The sequence below is a fragment of the Crassostrea angulata genome, chromosome 10, assembly GCF_025612915.1.
Source record: "Crassostrea angulata isolate pt1a10 chromosome 10, ASM2561291v2, whole genome shotgun sequence".
Classification (NCBI taxonomy): Eukaryota; Metazoa; Mollusca; class Bivalvia; order Ostreida; family Ostreidae; genus Magallana; species Magallana angulata.
The window spans coordinates 25,081,557-25,108,388 of NC_069120.1; the positions used below are offsets into that span (position 1 = coordinate 25,081,557).

The following is a 26,832-nucleotide window of genomic DNA, read 5'->3' on the forward strand; positions in this document are numbered from 1 at the left end:
CAAAATTTGATGTAGGTTTATATTTATATGAACAGTTTTTTAAGATCTTTTTGAGAATGGCAATGGTCAACATGTGATATAGCTATGAAATCATCTTTATGTAGTTACAAAAGGTGCTCAACATAAAAATATTTGTAAATAATTTTGAAAATCTTTTAAAACAGGATCAATTTTGCCATTCTTTATCCCAATATTTTGGATATGACCTCATAATCTAGCTAATTTTATTAAGTGTAGTGTTTCTCAGGTAAGCGATGTGGCCATGGGCCTATTGTTCGTTGATATTTATATCGTCGATGAACAGATTTTTTTTTCAAATTCTTCAGGCACGTCATTCAGGTTAGCCTTAATTCACAAAAATTAAAAACAATTGATGTAAACTACATGAACTATCATAGCAACCTGATTTTATTGCAGTGTATTATATTTAGCACTTTTAAGCAAGTGACTTTCTTATTCAAAATAATATTCGAGGTTTTATTGATATTTTTGGACATTATGGGAATCGATTTCATCTTAGAAAACATGCTTGAAAAGAAGAAATTCTGTGCTTCCATAAAAAAGATCTTAACAAAAAACCTAAATCATGGACAGCTGGGTGACGGGAGTTCTATATTTACCGCTTGCCGTGTACTGTCATGGCCATTTTCAGACTGTACTGACCTTTATGAGAAGAATGCTTTGTATATATATTTAGAAAAATATTCATTATTTAAAGCGTAGATGTATTGAAATTTTCTTACAAAATAATAGTTTATTGCTAATAAATCATTTCTAAAAATTTTAAGTAGATATGATGAGAAGTTATGGGGTTCCAGAGAATCTCTTTGTTATATTTCTTGCAGAGACTGTCAAGTCCTTCAATGATGTTCACATAATGCTTTTGAGTGTTTAAGTGTCTTTTCTTGCAGACTGCCCAGACCCTGGTTTGACAGAAGCCTCTGAGGTGAACCCCTCACAGACAGCTGTACAATTACGTCAGTTTGACAACGAGTTCACTGTCAGCTGTAAAAATGGATACGGCTTCCATTCTGATGAGTTGAATCTGCGCACTGCAAGAATGAAGTGCATGTATGGAGGGAAATGGTTGGTTGAGCAGAGAACTCGTACAATTCCTCAGTGTAAACGTGAGTTTGTAATGGAATACAACATTAAACTAGAAAAAACATATATGGCATTAAGTTTGTTTCTTAAAAGATTAAGTTTGTTAGAAAAAAACCCTTTAATGAACACTTATCAAATTATATTGCATTTACCTGTGTTATTATTGCAATTAGTTTCGTTGGATTTTATTAACAGCCAATTACTGTGGAGAACCAGTGGCTGTTGAAAATGGTTACATTTCACAATCCAGTGGTGTTGTGTTTGGATCGTTTGTGACCTTTACCTGTTTCCCAGGGTTCACTTTGCTGGGTTCTGCCAACATCACGTGTCAGTCCACTCAGTGGACCAGTAGGCCACAATGTGTTTGTAAGTTTTAATCCTTCTTTTTTTAATTAAAGTAAACATATCTTTGTGATTTTTTCATTTTTTTGTTTAAATGATGAAAGTAGAATTAAAAAGTATGCTGAAATTATTACATATAAATTACAGTAGCAAAAGTCCATGAAGGAAAACAAAGTTGTTTTTGGCAGTTGCAAACTGATATTATAACTCATACGAATTTTAAACTGTAATTCTCACAGTAAACTTTAATTTGAAAATACTATCTGTATTTTTTTTCGCAAACTCAGTAAGCATTATGAATAAATGATGGGCGATATTAAAGAAACTCTAGTTTAAAAGTTGTCTTCTATCTGTGTACAGCTCCTAACTGTCCAGCCCCGCCTACTATCAGCAATGGCCAGCTCTCCAGCAGCAGCAACCAGTATGCTGCCATTGTTAACTACACCTGTAATTCCGGGTACCAGTTGATAGGAGCACCAATCTTGTTTTGTCAGCCCACAGGCCAATGGACAGCCTCAGCTCCCGAGTGTATAAGTACGTATCATGGCAAGATTTGTTATATGTTGAAGTGGTAGAACTGTTGGGTAATATTTTTTTACATTGTCATTTTCTTCATATATATTCTGATATACATTTACAAAATAGTAAATAACATAAACATACAGTAGCTCCATGATCAGAATGTATTCTTTTTTAAAATTAATTGAAATTTGACTGCATTTTTGGATCAAACTAAACTCTTTTTTGAATCACTAACATTTTTATTTTCATTTTGTAGAAGTCACATGCCCTATTCCTGGAATAAAAAATGGCAGAGTGTCCTCTTCCACCTTACCTAAGTTCCAAGAAACTCTGACAGTAACTTGTGATGTAGGATACAGGATGAATGGATCTGCCACCATTACATGTAGGGAAGACAGAAGTTTTGATGCTGTGCCAAATTGTATTGGTAAGTATGCTGTCCCATGCTCAGAAACTAGTCAGATACAGACAGCTAGTCAATGTAAATCAAGCTTTAATACACATCGTAGATATGAACACAGTGTTTGTTTACTGCATGAAGAACACGAGAGAGTCAATTCAAAAAGTAAAATATACCTTAATGGAATTGCATATAAGTCAAAGTGCATAAGAAGGAAATACATTGTTCATAACTCTATATGTTATTATCATTTATTAGGTTTGTTACTGACTGACTACGGAAATATATATGCGAGGCGAACCGATTTTTTCCGTAGTCGGTCAGTAACAACCTAATAACTGTTTTGTTTTTCCGAGGACTATCAAATGAAACATTTATATCTCAAGAAGCGATGCTCTAAAAAATTTCATGTAAACGTGGACTTAAATCTCATCCAATTTAACACATGCGAACACTCAAGATTATCATTCTCACCTTTCAAATTGTCTTTAAAAACATCTGCTGCACCCTTGTTCACTTACAATGTTTTGTTGCTATTTAATATTAACCGTTTTCTCCCTTTCCCTCGCAAAGGTTTGAATAAATCTTGAATTTGCCATTTTTTCCAGACACAACAATGTGATGTCAATTCAATTAAGGGCAACTTCTCTAATTTAAAAGTAATTTCAAAGTGCAACTACTCCAAATATTCTGAGAATGTATGGAAATAGGTTTCTGTACTGAATATTATGAAATTTCGAGATGAGTAGGCAAAGCGTCGGCCATATTGCCGAATATTAATTCTCACCAGACGGATAGAGATACATTTAGAGATATATCCGGCGGTCACGTGCCATGATTAAACCAATGAAAGTGTGACATTGCAGTCCAAGGGTAAACAAGTAAAATTACCAAAATACATACAAAGTTTGGGTCTCACTATCACGAAAAAATAAAGGAACGTGGTTTTACAAATTCGTGCTTGGCGCCATGGTGTTAGTTGCATTATAATCTTTGAACCCGATGCGAAACAAATGAATCCAGATTATATCTGAACTCAATAAACAATTTCGGAATGATTCGAGAACACTCCACGTGTAATAATTTAACAATATTACCCTTTACGAAAATTTTCACACTCTCATTCCTACCACCCACCACCCCACAAAAAATAAATTTACCAAAAAAACATGTGTTTAATTGTCAGCTAACATTCAATGGTGCAGTGACCAGAATACCATCACCTTTGAATGTACACGTGAAAATAAAATGAACATCATAATATTTATCTTCCTTTCATGCCCGGCCCATTTCAGTTGTTCATTAAGAATAAGAAAGTAAATTTTAAAAGATAAATATGTATTTAATGAGACATACGTACGTCTCATATAGATACACGGCACAGTTTCACATTCACATTAGGACGTGCGCGGACTTTTTGCACTAGTCCATCAGCACTTGAGATAGCTTCTTCAACAAGTCCAACTTGCCACAGACATCGCGCTACATCTTTATCTCTGACAACCATACCTCCACCAACTATAAGGTTTGGTGCTCCATTAGTTCACTTACGGCGAGACTGTAGAGTATATGAAGAAACTGACCAATTCACTTAAGTATTGTACTTGTCTCCAATATTCTATACAGATTAGGAATGTCAACATTCACTCAGGTAGAGATTTGTCCTGATATTTTCTGATTCAATAGTATTGCAGGGCTCAATAAAAGAGGCATATCTGGATTACTTGATGTACATGTAGTAGTAATCGGTATCAGTTGATGATCGCTGTCACTTTGGCCATCAGTGTACTAAACCTTACAAGTGAGATTCTTTTTCTTTGGTCCTATTAGTAGAACATCTAAGACACGCCGTATCACTCTTGTCATCCTTTCCCACACTCCTCCCAAGTGGGAAGAATGAATGAGGAGTGTTGAAAATTAACTTTATCTCCTTGACTGGTCTAGGAAGAATTACTAAGTTTCGTTCCAGAGTTGTTTCATTTTTTAAATAAGAACACGTGTAAGGGAAATGCATAGATTATCTGTGTACAATGTTTTTGTCACCACAATCAGTGATTCACTTTGAATGCCTCTCTATTCAACCATTAGGTTATCAAAAAATAGGACTAACGTTATACCGGCTAAAATGAGTAAATAAATAAATAAACAGTTAAAAAAATCAGCTTGAAACAATATTGAAAAAAATCTCATTCAATTTATAAAAATAATTCTTGAATAGAAATATGCAACAGTACGAAAGCCGAGAAGGATCATTCGAGATTCGAGATTCGAAATACGAGATTCGATATACGAGATTCAAGATTCGAAATTCGAGATTCAATATCTAAATTAACCAATCAAATCATGGATCTGAAACCTGTATCCTAGCAACATCAAACTGTTCTAAATAAAGATCATTCGTACATGCTCTTTCCTACAAATAAATGTCATAATAGATCTTATATAGTGGTTATAAAATGGTTAAATTAACATTGATGAATTAACCCCACACAGTATAAACAATTAAATTAGTGATAACACTGTTGGCTTTGCGAATATTAGTGGTTTTGTTTGCCCTGTGTGTATTTCCCCCCGAGCAATTTTAACCCGAAGTGTATTCGCCCCAACTGTGTAAAAATCGGCTCGCGAAGAAAGATCTGTTTAATCTAAATAATTAAAACTGAGTGTGGTTTTAGCTATGAAACGAAACACAATGAAATAATCGACATGTCAAAATATAGGTTATGATAAAATTTTAAACCACTAGACTTTGACCCGTGCGTGCACGGGTTGACATTGCATATCGGACATTTCCGAAATAGGTACATCGACACACGTTATTATTGACATTTACATAACGAAGCTATATGCCTACACTAATGCTATTAATTTCACTACACTTTCCTTTTTTTTTTAATAATCTGTGTCTCGGGAAAGGCCCTCATCACAGATAGAATGCCCGTAGTGTAGCAGAAAATTGCAGGATCGCTCCGGGGCGCTTTTGGAGAAAGTTAATGAAGTTGACTTGAAAATAACAGTCAAATTCATCACAACAAACCTTTTTGAGACTGCAAATACCTTTCAACTACAAATTTTAATCCATAGAATGGAAGAATTCAACACTTTTTTACCAATGTACACGTATTTTCTTTGTAAAACTGGGTCCATAGGGCATTATTTTTAATGATAAAACATATTCTATCTTCTTCACTCTCCTAACAAATATAATGTAACTTTTTTGCATGTAATCAAATATTTTTTGTCATCACCAAGACAAAAGTAAGTACTTAGTTGAAATGTACATCTATATTTGTTATTTTATACGTTCTCTCATAAGAAATCATTATTATATATGAACAGAATATATAGCAAAAGTCCAATGAAAATTTACCCGTATTTCTGAGTTTATTCATGCAGATGTGATATTGTGGAAACATAAACTAAAGATCCCGTTAGCGTGAATGTTTTGCGCAAGCGCAAGATTGTAAAATCCAAAAAATCCAGGTGATTTCCGGGATTTTTTGAGGAACTTTCGTTGATTTTTAATTAGCGGAGCTTAAGTGAGAAAAAATAAAAACGAATTGGTAATCTTCAAGTACCAATGATGTTTAAAATATATAAAACAAAAGACAGTATTCTTCCGATTTCTCGGTATTAAAGACAAAAAATTCGAGTCTATTATTTTAATATAGTAGTATAGATAGAAGATATAATGATTTACGACCTCAACGACAACAATCCAGATAAGAATAGAATATTGTAGGGTATGGCAATGCCGTTGGGGAGAGAGAGAGAGAGAGAGAGAGAGAGAGAGAGAGAGAGAGAGAGAGAGAGAGAGAGAGAGAGAGAGAGTTTTGTAGTGTCAAATTCAATTTTGATTTAGAATTGAAAATTGATTTGATTAAATCATTTGATACAATTATATATAGACAATAATTAAGCCTCTAAAAGGAGAAAAGAGAGGAGGTAGCTAGGGTAGGACAGACCAACTAGCAAGCTTTAATTTTAACGGTGTTAGCGCACCTGTGATTTACTCTCTCTCTCTCTCTCTCTCTCTCTCTCATCACCTAGCATGCATTTCCTTTTCCGTGAGGGCCCGGTTTGGGGTATATGTGATGTCTTACATTAGCTAGCGAAAATGATAAAAAAAAAAACCATGAAATTTTCTTTAAATTGTGTGCGGATGTTGTAGTCAATAATCTGTTTTCAGTAAATACATTTCAAGAGGGGCGGGGGGCTATATAGTCCTAAATAATTTGTCAGTTATTCTGTCGGTTTATTCCCACTTAGCCAACATTCTGAAATTCTCAATTCCCACTTGGCCAACATTTTGATTTTTACACCTGAGTGATCAGGAGGCTATAGTCTGTTTTCACATGTAAGTGTATTTGTTATCAATTACCTGAGAATAGTTTATTAAAAAAACGCAAATAACAAAATAGCATTCAATTTTAGCTATAACATGCATATGATATTTAAAATAAATAATTAAATAAAAATAACCAAAGTATATTTTTTTCCAAAAATAAATCATCAATTTTATGCGAGATTATTACGTAACACATTTTATATGTATTAACCAATGCAAGTACTTGCATGATTAAAACATTTATGTAAATTAACAAACTGTTTATAAATTGGATGTACATGTATATATACATTAATAAGATAGATCAGCAGTTTTTAAAGAATAGACTAGAAACATGTATCACTATGTTCTAATATAATATTATATTTAATTAAACTTTTGACATTACAATTTAACGCAAACAACACAGTTTTGTACCTCATGTACATGTGTATTTTAATGATTTGAGAGATTAATTTACAGAATCAAAAGCCTGAAAATTATGACTTCTTATAATTGTTTTATGGATTGTTAGTTGAAAGATATAAAAAGTAAAAATGCCCGATATTCAGGTGCAGGTCAACTTTTAAAAAAAAACGACAAAGGATGATTTTATCTTCTTAACTAATAATGTATAGATTCATCATACAATGAATCTTATAAAATGTGAGGTATCATCGTTAGGAATATAATTAAGGACTTAATTTACTCAAGCGTTTTTTTGTATTTTGTTAATTTCATATTATCTAGATTGGAAATATTCAATATAATCATAGAAACCAAAGAAATTAAGAGGACGAATTAAGTTTTTATAACTTGTGCCCAATCCCATTGCAATATATAATGCAATAAAATATGTTCAAATCAAACGTGACTCTTATAATTACAATATTTTTCAAGGCCAAGTTTAAAAGGCAGCTTATATAATTATCTCAATAAATGATGAAAATAGACAAACCATGATATTTGTACCTTAATCAAGGGCATAAATTATAAGGGAATATGTAACAGTTAATTTTTTAAAATTATATTTTCATCTGAATTAATTATATAAAGTACTAGGACAGAAGCTCAATTCATATTTATTCCTCTGTAGGCTAACAAATATTTTATTTCTCCGACTTTTATCTGAAAACAGACTATAACTTACCTGTAATTAAATTCTTTTGTTCTCCACCTGCACGCCATTCCCACTTAGCCAACACAAATTTACCTGTATTTTACCTGTATTTTTTCAAAATGTTGGCTAAGTGGGAAGACACCATTCTGTCCCCACTTTGTTTTCTCTTCGTTTTCCAGGGTGTTTTTTTTTTGGCTCGGCAAATTAATATAAAACTTTCTGTGTAGCTCCATAACGATGCACTGTATATAAATTATGAGTAGTTTTACTTTCGATAAACAGGTACATATCTGTAATTGATATTTGATTTGAGTCTTATAATCGGATTTAATATTCCAATAAATATAGGATAGGAAAGAGTAGACAGGACTTTTTTGCACATATCCTACTGTACCATTCATTCAACACAGGTATTAGCACTCATCGAGTTCGACTTGCTTTCCTTATTTTTATCCACTGGATTTAAAGCTATTTATTTTTGAAAATATTTTGAATTTATGGCCTGATTATATATAAATTAGAGCTGCGCTGGTGCATCTATTTAACCAAATGGACTAAAATATAACCAAATGAATCTAAAAATTTTGACAAAATTAGTTATAAACGTACGACTCTTTTTTCAAATCTACTCTTAAACCACACACATTTTAGCAAATAAAACGACTGTCACAATTGTTTCATTTTTTTATTGGGAGGGAGGTGGTGCCGGACATGTATTGCTTGTGACAGTTGTGCTATACTCTCATTTGTTATAATAGGTAATACTACATATTGATATAAAATGAAAGTTTCCAATTACTCTGTACATAGCTTCTATCATGCATTTTGACCCGTGCGATAGTTTAATACAATTTTCAAAGCATTTAATGTAATTCAACCGATCATTTTTGAAATTTAATTTTCTGGATCCCCGCCTGATACGTCCGCCTTCTTGTATATTAGAATTACATGTACGTTGACCATATGTACACATTGACTTAATCGGCTATGTTATGTGACGATAACATTTTTTATCAATGTTTTTGCAGGATATGTAACAAATAACAGCCTATTTGTTGGTTTTTGCACTGATTATTTGAGATAATTTTCCGCCATCTGTTATGCATTCAACACACCACTCACAGTTTCTTTATTTGGTGTTCTGTGTGTATGGCGACAAATTAGTAAATTTGCACCACTCGCCCCTTGTAGCTTCACCCTGATTACATTTTATCTGGCTAAGTGTAATGTAGTAGTATATTAAATACAAACATCTTTGTTTGCAGTGCTTATTTACATCTTTAGAGATTTACTTACTACTTATTGTTAATTTTGGTGCGGGGGGGGGGGGGGGGGTAGGAAACTACAGAGAAACTGGCTGTGATACATATGCCTGTCTGTACCTTTTATTCTTTCTTGTTGATATATCAATGAATTAATTATAACAAAATACATGTACAACAATTAATTTTGAAATATTCATGCACAATCAAATTTTTTAAAAGTTTTACTGTTCTATGCACAAGAAATCGGTAATGTAAACAAATTGGCACCCTATCATCCCTACCTTTAATGGTAGAGAGTAGGTATCCTTCTATATTGAAAACAATTCATAAAGTAAGACTCATAGTAAGTTGTTTACTGAGGAAAAGGAAAAAAAATGTATTAATTAATAATTCCGTATGATGTGATAATATCTCAATGATTTGTTTAACATCATAGTACTAGTGTATGACTGTATGTATACATAAAAACGATAAGTAATGCTTATATTTATTGGTGAAACCGGACTGATTATTCATAATTAGATTATTTAGATACATGTGCTAATCTTCATGCGCAGATCTAGAAAGGAGGGGGTCAAGGGATCTGGACCCCTCCTCGGGAAAATTGGAGCTTATTAAATTTACATAATAAAATTATTTAAAATTAGCCTAGGACCCCCCCCCCCCCTACAGTAAAAAGTTAGCTACGCTTATGAAGTTCTCTACTATAACCGCATTTTTACACAAAATGGGTGAATAAACCCGGATTTTAAACTATTACTGGTGGTGAAATACCCCAGGGTTCAAACGCATCAGGTGGAAATGCACCAGGGCAAACAAAATCACTTAGATCCGCGAAGCACACTGCATTATTACTAGTCTACTTAGATATTCTGTGTAAAAGTAAATACAAATAATTATATAGTTAGGTAGGGAGAAGTGAACATAGCATTTATTTGTATATAAGAGCATGCACGGATGATTTTTATTTAGAACTGTTTGATGTCGCTAGGATACATATTTTCAGATCCTTGATTTGATTGGTTAATTTAGATATTGAATCTCGAATTTCGAATCGTGAATCTCGTATTTCGAATCTCGTATTTTGAATCTCGAATCTCGAATGATCCTTCTCGGCTTTCGTACAACAGGCATAATGGTTCAATATATTAAAGCCTAAATGCCTAGTTGCAAGTCTGATAGCTTACTAAAAAATCTAGAAAAATGCTCAGTTGAAAGGAACCGACAAGAGCATTTTTTAAAATTTGAGTCAAGATTTCTGACACAATATTGTTTGCAATGTAAACTTTGTATATATACATGTATATATACATGTATGAGGAACAACTTTGCCTATGAATGGCAAGTATTTTAAAAATAATTCCAAAATCCTTTTATGACGTCTTTCATCACTAAAATACACTTTATTCCTACAACGCCCCGCTTCGATTTTTTCAGATTCAAAAGGAACCGCCATCTTAATATCTAATGTAAACAAAACAAGCACATTCCGATCCCGGATTTAGTAAATGACAAAACCAACTGAGGAGAAAAGTATTTCCGAAATACTTTTTTATGATTTTTGATTTTTCTCATTTCTTTCTATATATTCTATTTAGACTATTGTACTGAAAATCGCCATTGTGGTAATGCTATGCAAATAAGTAAAATGTACACCACTTCTCCATATGGAAGACACAGTCTAACTCATTGTTTAATCTATAACAATGTTTGATAAACTATATATACTGAGTCATTGATTGAGCGGGTTGATACAGTATTAATACACCCAGAGCTTGATATTGAATAGTTAAATGTATACAATTTGTTTTTACGTAATATTTTTAGCTCACATGAGCTGAAAGCTCAAGTGAGCTATTCTGATCACATTTAGTCCGTCGTCCGTCTGTCTGTCTGTCTGTAATTTTTTAAAAACTTTTTGAACTTCTTCTCTAAAACTGCTTGGCCAATTCCAACCAAAATAAGCACAAAGCATCATTATTGGGAGGCAAATATAAATTGCAGAAATGAAAGACCGATCGCTATTCAAAGCGAAGAAAACCTCGAAACTGTAAAAAAAAAAGTGCATTTTTCAAAATCTTCTTCTCAAGAACTACTGAGTCAAATTCAACGTAATTTAGCATAAATAATCTCTATGGAAAGGAAAATATAAATTGCAAAAATTATTGGCTAATTCTGTTTCACATCTTAGTTATTACGAAAATAATAATAAAGGAAAGGCGTGTTACAATCAGTTATAGCTTCGGGTTCGATGTTCCATCTTGGAATCTTGGAGTCTTGGTAAAATGGTATTCTCTCACCAGAGGTTATGCTACACAACTTCGCTTACACCTCTGTCAACGCCGAAAAAATAGTCTGTCACATGATCAAAACAAGCATGGCGAGCACATGATATTGTTGATTCGCTTCTTCTGTACAATCAGCGTGAAGGGAAGTCATCGACGGGCGATGACTTTGAGGACACGTTTAAAAACATCAAAGGAGATGGCATTGCTGCTGATTTATGTAAAATCATCGATGAATCGGTAGCGTACAGAAACTGATTTTTCAAACTTCTGTCAAACTAGATCATGTGATCATATTTTAATGTTTACCTCCGCAAAATAGTTCTTCCAGTAACGTTGAAATAAAAATAATTACTGGCGTTAAAGATTTGATTTTAATTATTCATAATCATATTCATAGAAAAAAGGAATAATCAGATTTTAATTACATTTTGCCCATCGTTTAAGTGTGTTAAAGAATCTTGTACATCGGGCGTTGACAGATGTGTAAGCGAAGCTTGTGTAGCACGACCTCTGGTAAGAGAATGGGTAAAATGGATAGGAAAACCCGGACCGGGAGAAAATAAAAGCCGAGGCAGATCGAGATTTCCAGTGTCATTGAAATCAGAATATGTTACAGACGAGGTATAGAATAGGCTACTTTTTATATTCTATAACCAGGTACTATAACCAGGATGTGCGCATGCGTGAACCAACTTTCCATCGGGATCGGTAAATGATTGGGAGGAAATTCGAAAGCTATTAGGAGGAACTTCGAACTGATATAAGTGCAATTTAGAATTGCATTTTTTATATGAAAAGTTCACCAGAAGTTATAAAAATGTTATTTACATTAGATTTTACACCAAAAACTTAAATAAATAATTAAGAGAACAATAAAAATCAATGTTACAGGAAAACAACAGGCACTTCGCATCGGAGGGGGGGGGGGGGGTTGGAGTGGGGCAGGGACAGGGGGACGGGACGCCCCCCCCCCCCCAAGCACACGTTTTCTTGCAGCAAACATTTTTCTTGAATTGACTTATAAAAAAGTAAATTAACACAGAGTTGCCCCCCCCCCCCCCTAATGTTTTGGGATCCTTTTTAAAAATTAAAATGAAAGGGAGGAAATAAACTGTAATTTGAAGTTAAATGTACACTTAGACCACTACCCCCGAGGATTATGATTTTTTATTATTTAAAAAGCATTTTTGAGTTGTTTTTTTTTTTTTGCAAGTCAAGATTGGATGAGTCTGCCCTCAACCCACTTTGCTACGATGCTACGTGCCTGAACAAAATATCATGGTTTCATTACATACATGTATACTAGTATAACGACTTTATGTTAACCAATATTATCTTCTGCATTGTGGCATTCACCAGGTTCTACAAACACCTTAGTCCAAAATAAATAAAAAAAATCCAAGACTAGGAGGGGAAAAATCTATTTTGCTTTTCTTTTACTCAGGAGCTATTTTGTTGGCTGGGGTATTAGGGTGAACAGGTCACTGACCCCATGTAGATCTAGCCATGACCTCTCACCAGGGTCTGTTTACCCATCACCAGGGTCTCCAGGGTCAGAGTACGTATCACCAGAGTCTGTGTGCCAGTCACCAGAGTCTGTGCACCCATAACAAGGGTCAGTATACCCATCACCAGGGTCTCCATACCTATCACCAGGGTCAGAGTACGTATCACCAGAGTCTGTGTGCCCATCACCAGAGTCTGTACACCCATAACCAGGGTCAGTATACCCATCACCAGGGTCTCCATACCTCAGGGTCAGAGTACGTATCACGAATTTGTGTGCCCATCACCAATGTCAGTATACACATAACCAGGTCCAGTATACCCATCATCAGGGCCAGTATACCCATCACCAGGATCTCCATACCAATCATCAGGGTCAGAGTACGTATAACCAGACTCTGTGTGCCCATCACCAGTGTCTGTATACACATGACCATATCAGTGTAACCATCAACGGGGTCTCCATACTTTTCACCAAGGTCATTATACCCATCCCTAGAGTGTGTGTGCTCAACACCAATGTCAGTATACACATAACCAGGGTCAGTATAACCATCACCAGGGTCTCCTTACCTATCACCAGGGTCGGAGTAGGTACCACCAGAGTCTGTGTGATCATCACATCACCAAAGTCAGTATACTTATCACCAGGGTTTCAATACCTATCACCAGGGTCTTTATGCTCATCAATAGAGTTTGTGTACCCATCACCAGGGTCTGTACACCCATAACCAGGGTCAGTATACCCATCACCAGGGTCTCCATACCTATCACCAGGGTCAGAGTTCGGATCACCAGAGTCTGTGTGCTCATAACCAGGGTCTGTACACCCATTACCAAAGTCAGTATACAACACCAGGGTCTCAATACTTATCACCAGGGTCATTATACCCATCACTTGAGTTTATGTGCCCATCACCAGGGTCTGTAAACTCATAACCAGGGTCAGTATACGTATCACCAGGGTCTCTAAATCTATCACCAGGGTCAGAGTACCAATCATTAGTGTCTGAGTGCCCATTACCAGAGTGTCAATACCTATCATCAGGGTCATTATACCTATCACTAGAGTTTGTGTGCCCATCATCAGGGTCTTAACACTCATAACAAGGGTCAGTATACCCATCACCAGGATCTCCATACCTATCACCAGGGTTAGAGTAGGTATCACCAGAATTTTTGTGCCCATCACCAGAGTCTGAACACTCATAACCTGGGCCAGTATACCCATCACCAGCGTCTTAATACCTATCACCAGGGCCTCTTGTTGTTGTCATCCGATGTAGTCGTCAATGTCGTAAACTTTTCACTATTTCTCTAGAGCCACTGGGCTAATTACGATTAACCTTGGCACAAACCATCCTTAAGTGAAGATAATTGTTTGTAAAAATAAATGGCTTTGAAAGATGATTTAGAATTATTAAAAAATTGATGGATTTTATAAAATCTTGTTTTCAAAAACATTCGACCAGAAAAGCTGAATTTTGTGTGGAAGCATCCCCAGGTATTGTAGATTCAAGCTTGTTGAATTCATTATATTGCCCTACCGGTAGCAGTTATATTCCAAAAAAAAATAATCATATTGCCCTCCCATAACTGTTATTTCACTCTCGCCTGCAATTATCCAGCATATCAATTACGTCGGGTTCTAAACGGAAAGAGCTATTCACTGAGAACCGGTGAACAGTTTCTTGAAATCAATATGTCAGGACAATATATTCAATTCAGAGATACTTTAAGTTGTTTAATTTATGAGAAAAACTATCTTTTTTATTAATCAAAAAGCATCAATCAATTTTTAAAGATTTTTTTTTCATAATTGTTTATCTTTAATTTATTATTTTTGTTCTCTTTTTTAACCTCACTCTTTTCCAATACAAATTAAATTAAATAATTCAAATCTAAATCATTAGCGCCGTACGAGTTACAACAGGGGTTTAAATTGTTCTGTATTAACTCGGACGTCAATTTTAATTAGCTAATTACCTCAATCAGGCGTGAAGTTAACAGTCGATGAATGTTTTAGAGCGATCTGCCGACACCTGTTCTAAGACTGTGATCAAAACTGTATAAATTGAAGTTGTTGTTCTGTATATAGTTTCTTTAGTAGTTTTATTTGTAGTGCTAGATTTTCTTTTTTTACCCATGTAATATATTTCTTTTGTCCCAAAAAAAAAGACTGGTTGTCCTGATAATTTGACAATATAAATTGTTCGTGTCGTTAGCCATTTAGTGCTTTATATATTCAGTTTACTGGCTTTGTATCTATATATTAGATCCGACACTTTTAAGATGCCTAGTGTTGTTGATTTTATTCTGTGATATATATATATATATATATATATATATATATATATATATATATATATATATATATATATATATATATATATATATATACTTTGTATGAATCTACTGAAGAGCCCGGTAGGGCGATAGAGCTTTAGATAAAATTGTTTTGGCATTGGACTTATTTTTGTGTTTATTTATCCTCGTTACCAAGAATTTTTTTTTTCTACTTCCATATTTCGTTTTAATTTGTTGTCCTGAAGAAGGGACGGATCGTCTGAAAAAATTGAATATATTTTACTTTATGAGCTCACCTGAGCTGAAAGCTCAAGTGAGCTATTCTGATCACATTTTGTCCGTCGTCCGTCTGTCTGTCTCTCCGTCTGTAAACTTTTCACATTTTGAACTTCTTCTCTAAAACCACTGGGCCAATTTCAACCAAATTTGGCACAAAGCATCCCTATAGAAAAGTGATTATAAATTGCAGAAATGAAAGACTGATCTTTATTTAAAACGGAGAAAACCTCGAAACTGTAGAAAGAGGGGGGTTGCAATTATAAAATCTTCTTCTAAAGAACTACTGAGTCAAATTCTGTTTCAAATTTGAGTAATTTACGAAAATAAAAATAGAGATAATCGCGGCTAATCAGTTTATAACTTCGGGTTCGGTATTCTATATCGAAAACGAAAGTTCTTTGTTTGACTGACAAAGATGTATTTGCTTGTTGTGCAACAGTTTCGTGCGAAGGGGTACCTGATACATGCTTAACATATTTGTGCCGATTTCGTGAAATGAATTGAGGTTAAATCTTTCAATGCGTTGACATTTTCACTCGTGACCGTGTTTTTACGTTGTTTTGAATTTCGTTGATGCTTTTTAACTTGAGAGGAAATATCGCCTTTATTTTTGAATTTTTACGTATCGAATCAAATATAGACTTTAGTAAATCAGACAGTTAATTGTTTACCTGCGCAAAATAAGCAAAATATTATATAATAAATACTATACGTACATTCTATTGGTAATGGGGTACGATCTCTACCTAATGGTTGATTATACTGCAACGTGCTTTGTTAAGTCGCTGTGCATTTTCAGTCTAAACGGAGATCGTTTTTGCTGCTAGAAATTTAAAAAATAAGTGTAAAATTTGGATACAGTTTATTTTATGGTATTCCTTTTTTGTTTTTCTACCGAGTGCCCATATGGCACCGTATCCCTTGAACACCCATATAAAGCCATTGTTGCTCAGTGAGCGATGTGGCCCCATGGGCCTCTTGTTGTTCGTGTCGTTGGTGTTTTAGAATATTTTTATATTTTCCCATTGTCGACAGAAAAGCCACGGAGTGTTATGTTGCCATCTTCCTTCAGCATCGAGCGACATAACACTCCAGGGTTTTTCTGTTACCTTCTCGAGGCAAATATTTTGATATGTCGCCCTTGAAGCCTTGCAATATTTTTGTATAATAATGTCTAGTGTTATTTTGTTTACACATTATTTTGAGTTCGTTTGCAATCAAATTTTTTTTGTTCATTTACCATTTCAGCTGAAGGTTGTTTCAAAGAAACCTTGCGCCCTACATCCAATGCTGTGAGAAGTTGTGATAGGGTAGGTGGTGATGTAACATGCACCTATGTTTGTAAGAGTGGGCATGTGTATTTTGATGGAACTACCTCCAAACAATACAATTGCTCAGTAGCCAATAAATGGTACCCTACAGCCAATCCAGAATATTGTCTCTGTAAGTATTTTCAGTAAGATGTTATAATGATTGTCACTTTTGCCGAGTCTAAGATATTCTAGTGAACCACTTTTTTAATACCCTTGTGCAACTCTTTGTAGAGGGAATAATGTGTCGTTAACTATGGGGGTATTGTCTTTATCGCTATTTTTCAGTCATTCTGTCCCTCTTCCTTTCCCAGACTCGTTTTCGATATGGTATGTCGAATTGATTTTAAATATCTTGTGTTGCTTCATAATGATGCCCCGTAAATACAGTACTGAGCCAAATAAAGTCAAACTTGTAAAAGCATATTTCGGGTTATGAGGGCTCAACTGTTTTTGAAAGGGAGAAAATCATAAATAGTGAAAATAGGGTGTGTGTCTTAATAATCATCTATTCAAGAACCTCTGCACCAGAAATACAAATTTGAACAAAGCTTGTATAAGCAAGTATTGGATAAAAAAGTAGTCAGTTGATGCATCTTAGCTGTTAATAGTTAAATTTAAAACTCAAAGAACGGTACATATGTATACTCCTACATTGGGTACATACAAATCCAATATTCAAAATATACATAAAGTTGAAGAATCCTTTTAGATATGCAATCAAATACATAATGCACTGCTTCTTAGGCAATATCATAAACACATGTACAATGACTTCAATTTTTAGATCCTATAATATAAATCATTGTACGTATGTTTTCAATACGGTGTACAGGCATTTGCTTTAGATTAACATTTGTCATGGAGTCATCTGAATGATGTTAACAGTTAGGTCTGGAAAGATGACTGAATGTGTAAGCTTTGTAATTAAGTCACATTTTGGTTACTTGCTTTCAGTTACCGAATTCGAAGCTTCATCGTGTAATGTTGATATAAATGAGATGCACTTAATTCAGTATGGATTAATCCTAAGATATTTTAACAAATTTTTCATCTGTATCATCTTCATTAGACAAGAAACCAACATCGCCAGAATTTTCCCCTTTCCCATTATGTTTTTGATTGAATTAAAATCACAAAACAAGATGTTATTGATATTTATTCTACTCATCCTATAAATAACACATTAGAACCAGATGATATCAGCGATAAAATAAAGGCTACTTTTTCCCATCTCAACTCCTATGTGTGTATTTATTGTTTAATCGCTCTTTGAAAGAATTTCCTAAACCCTGGAAGATAGTGAATGTACTTCCTTTATAAAAAAAAAAGGGATCCATACTTACTATCAAATTATATATCTGTATCATTATTGAGTTGTGTAGGTAAAATAATAGAGCATGTGGTACTTACATATGTTTACAATTATTTTCATTTAAATGATCTGTTTCTTAAGTTGTTTTTACTTCACCATTCCACTGTGTATCAACTTAATATTGAGTATTTCGACTTTATAGTCAAAGCCATCAAGCCATGGTATATAATGATGCATGGTCGTTTGTTCGTGATTTGTCCAAAACAGAGTTTGAAACTAAGTCTAAACAATGGTTTTCGAAGTTAAAACCTTTAAAAAATAAAAGCTGTCCTATTTGGTACAACGAAAAAAAATTACATTTTCCATATTGAGCATTTCAAGATTGTACTTTAGATTTTACGTCAACGCATAAGCATCTGGGGATTATTTTTCGCATGATCTTAGTTGATTAATATATATTTATTCTATATTATCAAATGCCTAGAAGAAACTCCGATCCCGATTATTTTTTTTTTCAAAAAATACAAAGTTTATTTTTACCATCATAGAACGATATGGGGAAAATGTTTAAAACTCTTCTTTTTAAGAAATACACTGATATGCTTAGTTACTTTGCTATTCAATTTCTTATAAGTCCTTGAATATTTAGTATTCTCATATGAAGGTGACAGTGACCTTTCACTTTTTAAAATTATTTGTTGTATATTTTAGAATTGTGTTAACTTTAATCAGTTGAAGCCTAGGATAATAAGATTAGTCAGTTGTTGAACTTGTTAAAACTTTTTAAAATTATTTGTTGTATATTTTAGAATTTTGTTAACTTTAATCAGTTGAAGCCTAGGATAATATTAGTCAGTTGTTGCATCTTAAATCTTAGGATATGATGTCCAAAAATATGTATTGTTTCATGTATTGTCAAACCTTGGAATATTTGAGAGAATATTTTGTAATATTCATCAGATATCTTTGAATCAGAACAAAAAAGACCAAATCTTTAATGTTTTATATCTCAAAAAGCAAAACTATTTTGAAAAGCAATATCGAAGAGAATATGTACAGAATAATGTTGTGAACAGTATGCTCTATTAAAATTAGCTTAAACGATCCCTTTAAGGAAATTGAGGGTCACCCCTAAAACGTTATTTTCCAGATATCTCAACAACAACAAAGCCATAAAGATTTGAAAATCATTTTTTAAAGGAAATGTGTTTAAAATTACAAGCTTAAGAGGTTTCATCTGATATGAAAGGAAACGGTCTGCCCTTCAAATTAGGAGCCCAAAAGGGCAGGACTCCTTAATCCATATCATTAATTAATTAATATTTTGTTACACATTACGGAAGAGAAATTATTTATTTGTTTTGTGTAGCTGTAAATGACAAAACTTTGATTGTTTGTTACATGTACCTATGAAAAGATTGGAACGGTTTTCAAACATTTTCCATATATTATTCTATGTTAAACTTCAAACTCCTTCGGGTTCTCGATTTGGTTCTGGGGTCACTGTTTTAACTATTTAGAATCTACTCTATCTAAGAATGCTTGCATAGTAAAATAAAAAATTGTAGCACTATAGTTTAAATTTTTTTAAACATTTTCCCTTCGTATTTCTATGTTAAATTTTGAACCCCTCTACGGGCCGCAGTAGTAGTCCGGGGGTTACAATTTTCACAATTTAGAATCCTCACTATACATACCAGCTTTGGTATAAATAATAGCATTTCTGATCCAGTGATTTGGGAGACGAAGATTTTTTAAGACACACACCCTATTTTCACTGTTTTGTAATTATTTTTTCTTTTCAAAAGCGTTTCTCACTTTATTTTAACAATAGAGAATCTCTTTCCCATAAGGATAATTTGTAATAAGTTTGGTAAAATTTGGCCCAGTGGTTCTAGAGAAAGTCAAAAATGTGAAAGTTTACAGACAAACAGACGGATAACAGGTGTTCAGAAAAGCTCATTTGATCCTTCGGTTTAGGTAAGCTTAATATGACTCTATATTTCATACAAATTTAAAGTATCCGACACTTTTTGAGAAAATGCGCGGACAAATCAATGTACATAAATGTTCGAAAATGCATGAAAAAGAGAATAACTTACAAACGGAAGTGAATTTTTTGGATGTGAAATCGGATGCAAAGTTCCATTAACAAAATACATCTTTCTCGGAAAATTTACCAAACTCGGTTGAGAAATAGCTGAGGGATGACTACCAAAAAAAATAATAGAAGAAAGGTAAACAAACTTAGAATAACGGTAAGGTCTTCCGCTGAAGATGGAAGACCTTAATAATTGCTACTTGAATTCAATTATTTTACGAGACAATATCAAAATTATTGCATTTCAAAGTGTAGACTAAATACTTAAAAATCAACTATTTATATATGGAACGCAATAACTTTAGAAATTTAAATATTCTCCAACTTTAGGCTCGTTTAAGAAAAATTTCCCCCATTCTAGAACTTGACGGCCATCATATTTTTTTGGGGAGAACACTATTGAAATGTAATTCTGCAAAGTTAAGACATAACTGTGTTTTTAAAAAAAACATGTATTTAAATGCCATATTATCGATATTTTTTCTATGCTCTTGCCAAAAATTAGAAGATAACTATCGAGTTTTTTTCTTGTACAAAATACAGTGTTTCGAGAAAGAAATTGTTTAATGCTTCATAGTTTACACATTGTAGACACTCATGTTTTTTGTTACTGGAAGATTATTCCAAGGATCTTGCAGAAAAGAATTTTAATCTAAAGACAACAGTTTGCTGGATTTTTTTCAGTGTACGAGGTTCCATCCTACAAGGCAAAGCTTGAAGTTCAATATGTGACTGAAGACCATCTGGCATCTAATTGTAAAGGTGGTTTTGAAAATATGCTGGTTACACATAATACAACGATAGCAAAAGCAATAGATGACAAATGTAGGGATATACGCCCAGGAATGTTTGCCATTAGGAGTTTCAGCTCCACAACATTATCATTCAAGGTAACATTTATATAGAATATCACACTGTTCCTTTCATCTCGTCCTTGGTATTAGCTCGAATGATTGGGGCGGGCCGATACCATCTGAGGGCCAATACTATGAACGAAATCAAAACAACAGTATGATGTTGTTAATATCACCTAGAACCAAATATTTAAAAAATCGTTTCCAAAAGCAAAAACTATGTAGTCTGAATGTAAATCCTTTATATAAAACATACAAGTTCGAAAAAAAAGTAATGAAAAAATAAATCAGCAGTATACGGTGGACTAAAAAGAGTTTACGGTGGACCTAAATTGAAAATAAAATTATCACATATATATTCATTATAATGATAAAAGTGAATTGAAATTTTTTATAAAGTACGTCAAGATAAATTTTTCTTAGGGAATTTCATGTTCGATGAATTACATGTATTACATTGCGAGAATTATTGCACTATCCGCTACAACCCAAAAACACTAAAACTCGTCATGAAACAAAAAAAATTAACTATCAGCACAGGCCTCGAGCAAAATGTAATTATGTTTAAGTCTTTTCTCTTTTTAAGAATATTTTTTAAATCATGTATCGTTTTGCTCGAGGGCTGCGCTCAAGTGCAGCATCGGCTTCCTGCATTGTTTTTACATATGTTACAGTGATCTTTTAAGTTTTCCACTCATACATACGTGCTTTAATAGGTTCAGCGTACGATGGTCAGGAGATACCCAGGTGGTTTTATAAATATTCTTATGCCAGGGAAGATTGTACCTCGTGTGACTAGGTTGGTTTCTGCACACAAAAAATACACAAAAACCAGACCGTTTTCTTTAATCTCTTCCTTTCCATGTTTTCCTAAGAATCTTTCATATTCTACATGTAGGTTAAAAGCACAAACTTTGTTATTTCATCTTCCATCAGATTGTTAATTAAGGCCTTCAGTTGGAAACGGAAGACCTTATTGTTTTCGTACTGTTTCTTATTAGGGTCCTTCGTCTTCAGTGGAAGACCCTTCTATTATTCTATTGTTTCTTTTTAATCTTTTAAGGTCTTCCGTTTCCAACTTAAGAGCTTATTGTTACTGCTCTTTTTCTTTTTCGGTATTATTTAGGTCTTTCGTTTCCAACGGAAGCCCTTATTGTTACTGCATTGTTTCTTCTCCCCTATTATGATTATTTTTTATCTTTAACGTTTTCTCAAAGATGCTTTAGCCGATTTAAATGAAACTTTCAGATCTTATTAAGCACACAATTTGTATGAAATTTATTGGTCTATTTTTTGGTCGTGTCTTCCTGCCTGAGATATTTTTGATTTTATGTTTTTGCTTTTTCACGATTTTTCTCCAAAAGTGTTAAAGATAGAAAAATTTCAAATTTTCAGGGATTGTAGAGAGTCTTTAGCCGCAGTTTCTCTTGCGTATTCGAACATCGGCCGTCACTTTTGGTTGTAACCGGAAGGAAATGAAAAACCTTAATTTTTCAATTTTCTTTGCTTGAATTTCTTTATGTTTTTATTAGATAGAGACGCTCTAAAAACTTCAAAACTAATGAAATTCGTTTTGAAATCGTTCCACGCTTTCACGAGATTTTGAGCTCCAAAGACATGAAGCGAGAGTCTGCGTAGCTCAGTTATTAGAGTGGTGGACTTGGTCCAGGCGACCCGGTTATAGTCCCCGAGTGCCGAATATTTTTTCTTTAATTGTGCACGCACGGGTTGACATTATATATGATGTCGGACATTTGCAAAATAGATACAACGAACCACCGTATATTGTTGACATTTGCATAACCAAATTTCAAGCCTAAAGTAATGCTATTAATTTCACTACACTCTGTTGAGTTGGAATACTGTGGAATCATTTAATTTCGTGGGGGCCAATTTTCGTGGATTGCGGGATTTTTGCTTATTCATGGGGATGTAATTTCGTGGATGCGTCGGTTTTCGGTTTCAGTAGGTAAACTAAATCTTTAATAATTAGTTTTCGTGGAGGATGTAAATTCGTGGGTGAGGGCTACCCACCAATACCACGAAAATTGAGCCACCTCGAATTCTAATGATTCCACAGTAATCTGTGTCTCGGGAAAGGCCTTCACCACAGTTAAAATGTCTCCCATAAAGCTGTTATGAAGCAGAAAATTGCAGAATCACTCCAAAACGTTTTTGGAGAAAAGTAATAAAGCTGCATTAAAAATAACAGTCAAATTGTGAATAACAAACCATTTTGAAGCTGTAAATACCTTTCTCGAAAATTTTAAGGTAACTCCGTACCTATAAAATCATGGGTTCAAAGTTAAAAACTTAACTTTTTTTTAACTTATTGGACTTGAATTTCGTCAAAATATAAATAAAATATATATGTATCCATACTATTTAAGATGTAAGGTAATAAAAACCAAAGGCTGAAATTATCATCTGAAAATCTCACTTTTTTTGTTCAAAAATTAAATATAAGTGGATGAATACTTGTTTGTCTATTTAAATTTTTTTGCTTACTATGCCAGAAAACTAAAATTAATTTAAAAAAAAAGAAAAAATTGTTTACATTAGAGAAATTATAGCATTTAGATATATCACTTAGAGAAAAGTAGAAAAGAGTTATTTCCCTTTGTCATTATTGAACTATGTCGAATATAAGGATGAAAAACGCTTATTAAATATCTCCAAGTAAACAATGATTTGAGTTTTTGATGTGCACCTATGATAACATAGAAATTACAAATCTACTTGCAAGAATTTTAATGAATTCATGGTTTATGTAAAATGTATGACGTCACAGGAGGGTGGATTTACTTTAAATCTAGAATTGCAGAATTGAACATATTTTAACAAGGTTTTTTACACACCAGGTTGACATTCGGAAACTCTCGGGATTTTTTTTATAATTAATGCACTGTGTTAGAGTTATCTCCCGTATTTTCTTTGATAAACAGAAAAAAAAATTCCAATAAAAAATAACACGCATTTGTTTTATCGTTTCCAAGTATATCCATGCAAATGTGATATTTTGGAATCATAAAATAAAGAGCTCCTCGTGATTTAGCGTGAATGTAATGCACATCCGCTAGATTGTAAAATCCCAAAAATTCAGACAATTACCGGAATTTTTTGAGTTAATTTCGTTGATTATTAATTAACGAAGCCTGATTGAAAAAGAATAAAAACGAATTGGTAATCTTCAATTACCAATGATGTTTGAATTATATAAAACAAAAGACAGCACTCTTCCGATTTATCGGTATTAAAGCCCAAAACTTCGAGTCTATTATTTTGATATAGTAGTATAGATAGAGGTTAAATAGAATTTGATGACGTGTTAAAAACTGATTGAAGAGAATAAATCACCCTATAGTTTACTTTATGGTGCACTTAAACGGGAGATCTTTTGTTGCTCGCAACAAGCATTGAGTTAGGGTCTTCCGCGGAAGACCCTTCTATTAATCTATTGTTTCTTTTTCACTATTCTTATTAAGGTCTTCCGTTTCCAACGGAAGACCTGATAGTTTTCGTACTGTGTCTTCTTTTTCTTATTATTTTTTCCACAACTTTTGTGCACGCAATTTCTCGAAAACTGTTCTATTTCCACAGTTTTTTCACAGATGTTTAGACTTGATATGAACTTAATACATTTTTGATAAAAATTTTGTCGTCACTTCCGGTACCGATTTATCAGCCATTTTGTTCATTTTTTTCCAAAGTTTATTTCCTGTCGTCCGTTTCCTGTCCCGCAACAAAAAGCTTGTAAAATTGAGATCTCAGTAATGATAAGTACTAGAGCATTCAGACTTTGTAGGATTATAGATCTTTAGTTGTAGATGTCTTTAAACTATTTGTTTTCTTCGTAATAACTTCCATTCGTCACCTGTAGCACTTCAAAAACTATTATTATTCTTTTTTTGCATTAAATTTATTTCATATAGAATTGAAGTATAAGTATTAATCCCTACACATGTCATGTATCCGATGTTAAATAAAAACAAAAAATTCTATTTCCAGTGAGATTTCTCAAATATCTCAGATAGCCATTTATATATAAATGTTTTACCTACAAGATCTTAGAAAGTCAAGCGATCAATACACGAAACTTAGATAAATGATAGACATTTGATAGAAAATGTGTTAAACCACTTTCATTATGTCAACCGTCACTTCGTTTAAACGTCAGTTTAAACAAAGCAAGCTGTTTGAAAGTTTAACAGTTTTTCTTTGAAAATTTTAGTAAAATTGATAAACAATAAAGTACAGTTGTTGTTGTTAATGTTCATGAAATACTAACTTTTATTTTCACTGAGCATTTTCGTTTGTACATTTCCTGCCAAGAGACAAAACACAATGATTTCACGAGATCTCAAAAACGGTGACGACTTGAACAACTAAACTTTGTTGGATAATAGCCTTAAGTATGAATCTATGTTTACATTATTTTGTTTGATTCGTCGTCCCTTCCGGTCGTCACCGGAAGCACTTAAATTTTATTTTTTCCTTATTTTGTATATTTTACATGCAATTAATATATCAATGCATCTTATATATGTTAACTACACAATTTTAAATTAGCAAACATATTCTACTTCCGGTGAGTTATATCAAATATCCTAGGTAACTATTCTTTTTACAAATTTGATACCCACGAGATTTTAGTCACTGTAAGTGATTGAGACATGAAACTTTTATGAATGATAGACAATTAATTGAAGATGTGTTTAACGGGTTTTATTTTGTCAACTGTCACTTCCGGTGCTCAAAAGTTCAAACAATTCCTATTTTTAACAAGTTTAACAGATTTTTTTAGGTGTTTCATCTAGCATGATAAACAATGATGTTCAATAGGTAAATGTACAAGAACTACTAGCTTATTTTCATTAATCACTTCCGTTCGTCCGTTTCCGGTCTCGAGATAAAAAAATCTAGTTTCACCAGGATCTCAGATTTGACAGAGAGTATCGATATTTCATTGTATCACATATAACAAAATCGGACAGAAGACCTACTCGTTACTCTTAACGAGATCTAGTTGTTATTATTTCTATTTATCTATTGTTTCTTATTCAATTTTCTTATTAGGGTCTTCCGTCTTCAGGTTTTAAATCTTTAATGTGCTGTATGTGAAAAAAGCAAAACACTTTGTTAAGCATTTTAAAGGATATTGACAATCGTATACATTATCTGAAAGGGAGGGGCTGAGGTGGAATTCTGAAATTTCATTGATATTTTAATCGTATCGTTTAAAAAATTGAAAGGAAGATAAACTCGTTATTTGTAACGAGATCGTATCTAGTTATTTTAATTTTTTTTGTGATACAAATTTTTGGCCGGCGATTTCTCGGAGATGGCTTGTTAGATTTTCTTCAAATTTTTAGGGTTAATGTGTCGGCATTTGAAGTTTGTACCGCTGTTTCCATTTGCGATAGTCACTTCCGTTCGGAAGTAATTGCCCGTTTACGATCTATAAAAGTCAATTTTGTCGGCTAGAGATCTTAAAAACGAGTAAAGATAGAGGACTGAAATTTTCAGTGATGATAAACATCCCGTTGTCTTGTTGCAACATGGTCATAATAACGCCCGTCGTTACTTTCGGTTGTCAATCGAATTTTTCAACTTTATTTTTATATATATATATTTTTTTGTATAGTTGATAGTGACCCTTTCACTTATTTAGAATATGTAATTTGTTTTAAAATCAATCAACGCATTCTCGAAATGTTATAAGGATCAAAGTTCTGAATCAAAAGTCTGAATAGCTCAGTCGTTAGAATCGTGGACATTTGCCTAGGCGACCC

The 26,832-nt window shown here is 33.3% G+C and overlaps 1 protein-coding gene across 1 annotated transcript in view; it reads left to right on the forward strand.

The window, feature by feature from the left end:
* Nucleotides 1-21,091, forward strand: part of LOC128165084 (CUB and sushi domain-containing protein 1-like) — a 30,632-nt gene extending 9,541 nt beyond the window's left edge. Inside the window, exons 9-14 of the mRNA XM_052829296.1 lie at nt 912-1,127; nt 1,300-1,470; nt 1,807-1,980; nt 2,225-2,395; nt 16,709-16,903; nt 20,871-21,091. Of these exons, the coding sequence (XP_052685256.1) occupies nt 912-1,127; nt 1,300-1,470; nt 1,807-1,980; nt 2,225-2,395; nt 16,709-16,903; nt 20,871-21,091 (1,148 nt within the window). The remainder of the gene's footprint in view (nt 1-911; nt 1,128-1,299; nt 1,471-1,806; nt 1,981-2,224; nt 2,396-16,708; nt 16,904-20,870) is intronic.
* Nucleotides 21,092-26,832: the final 5,741 nt, after the last annotated feature.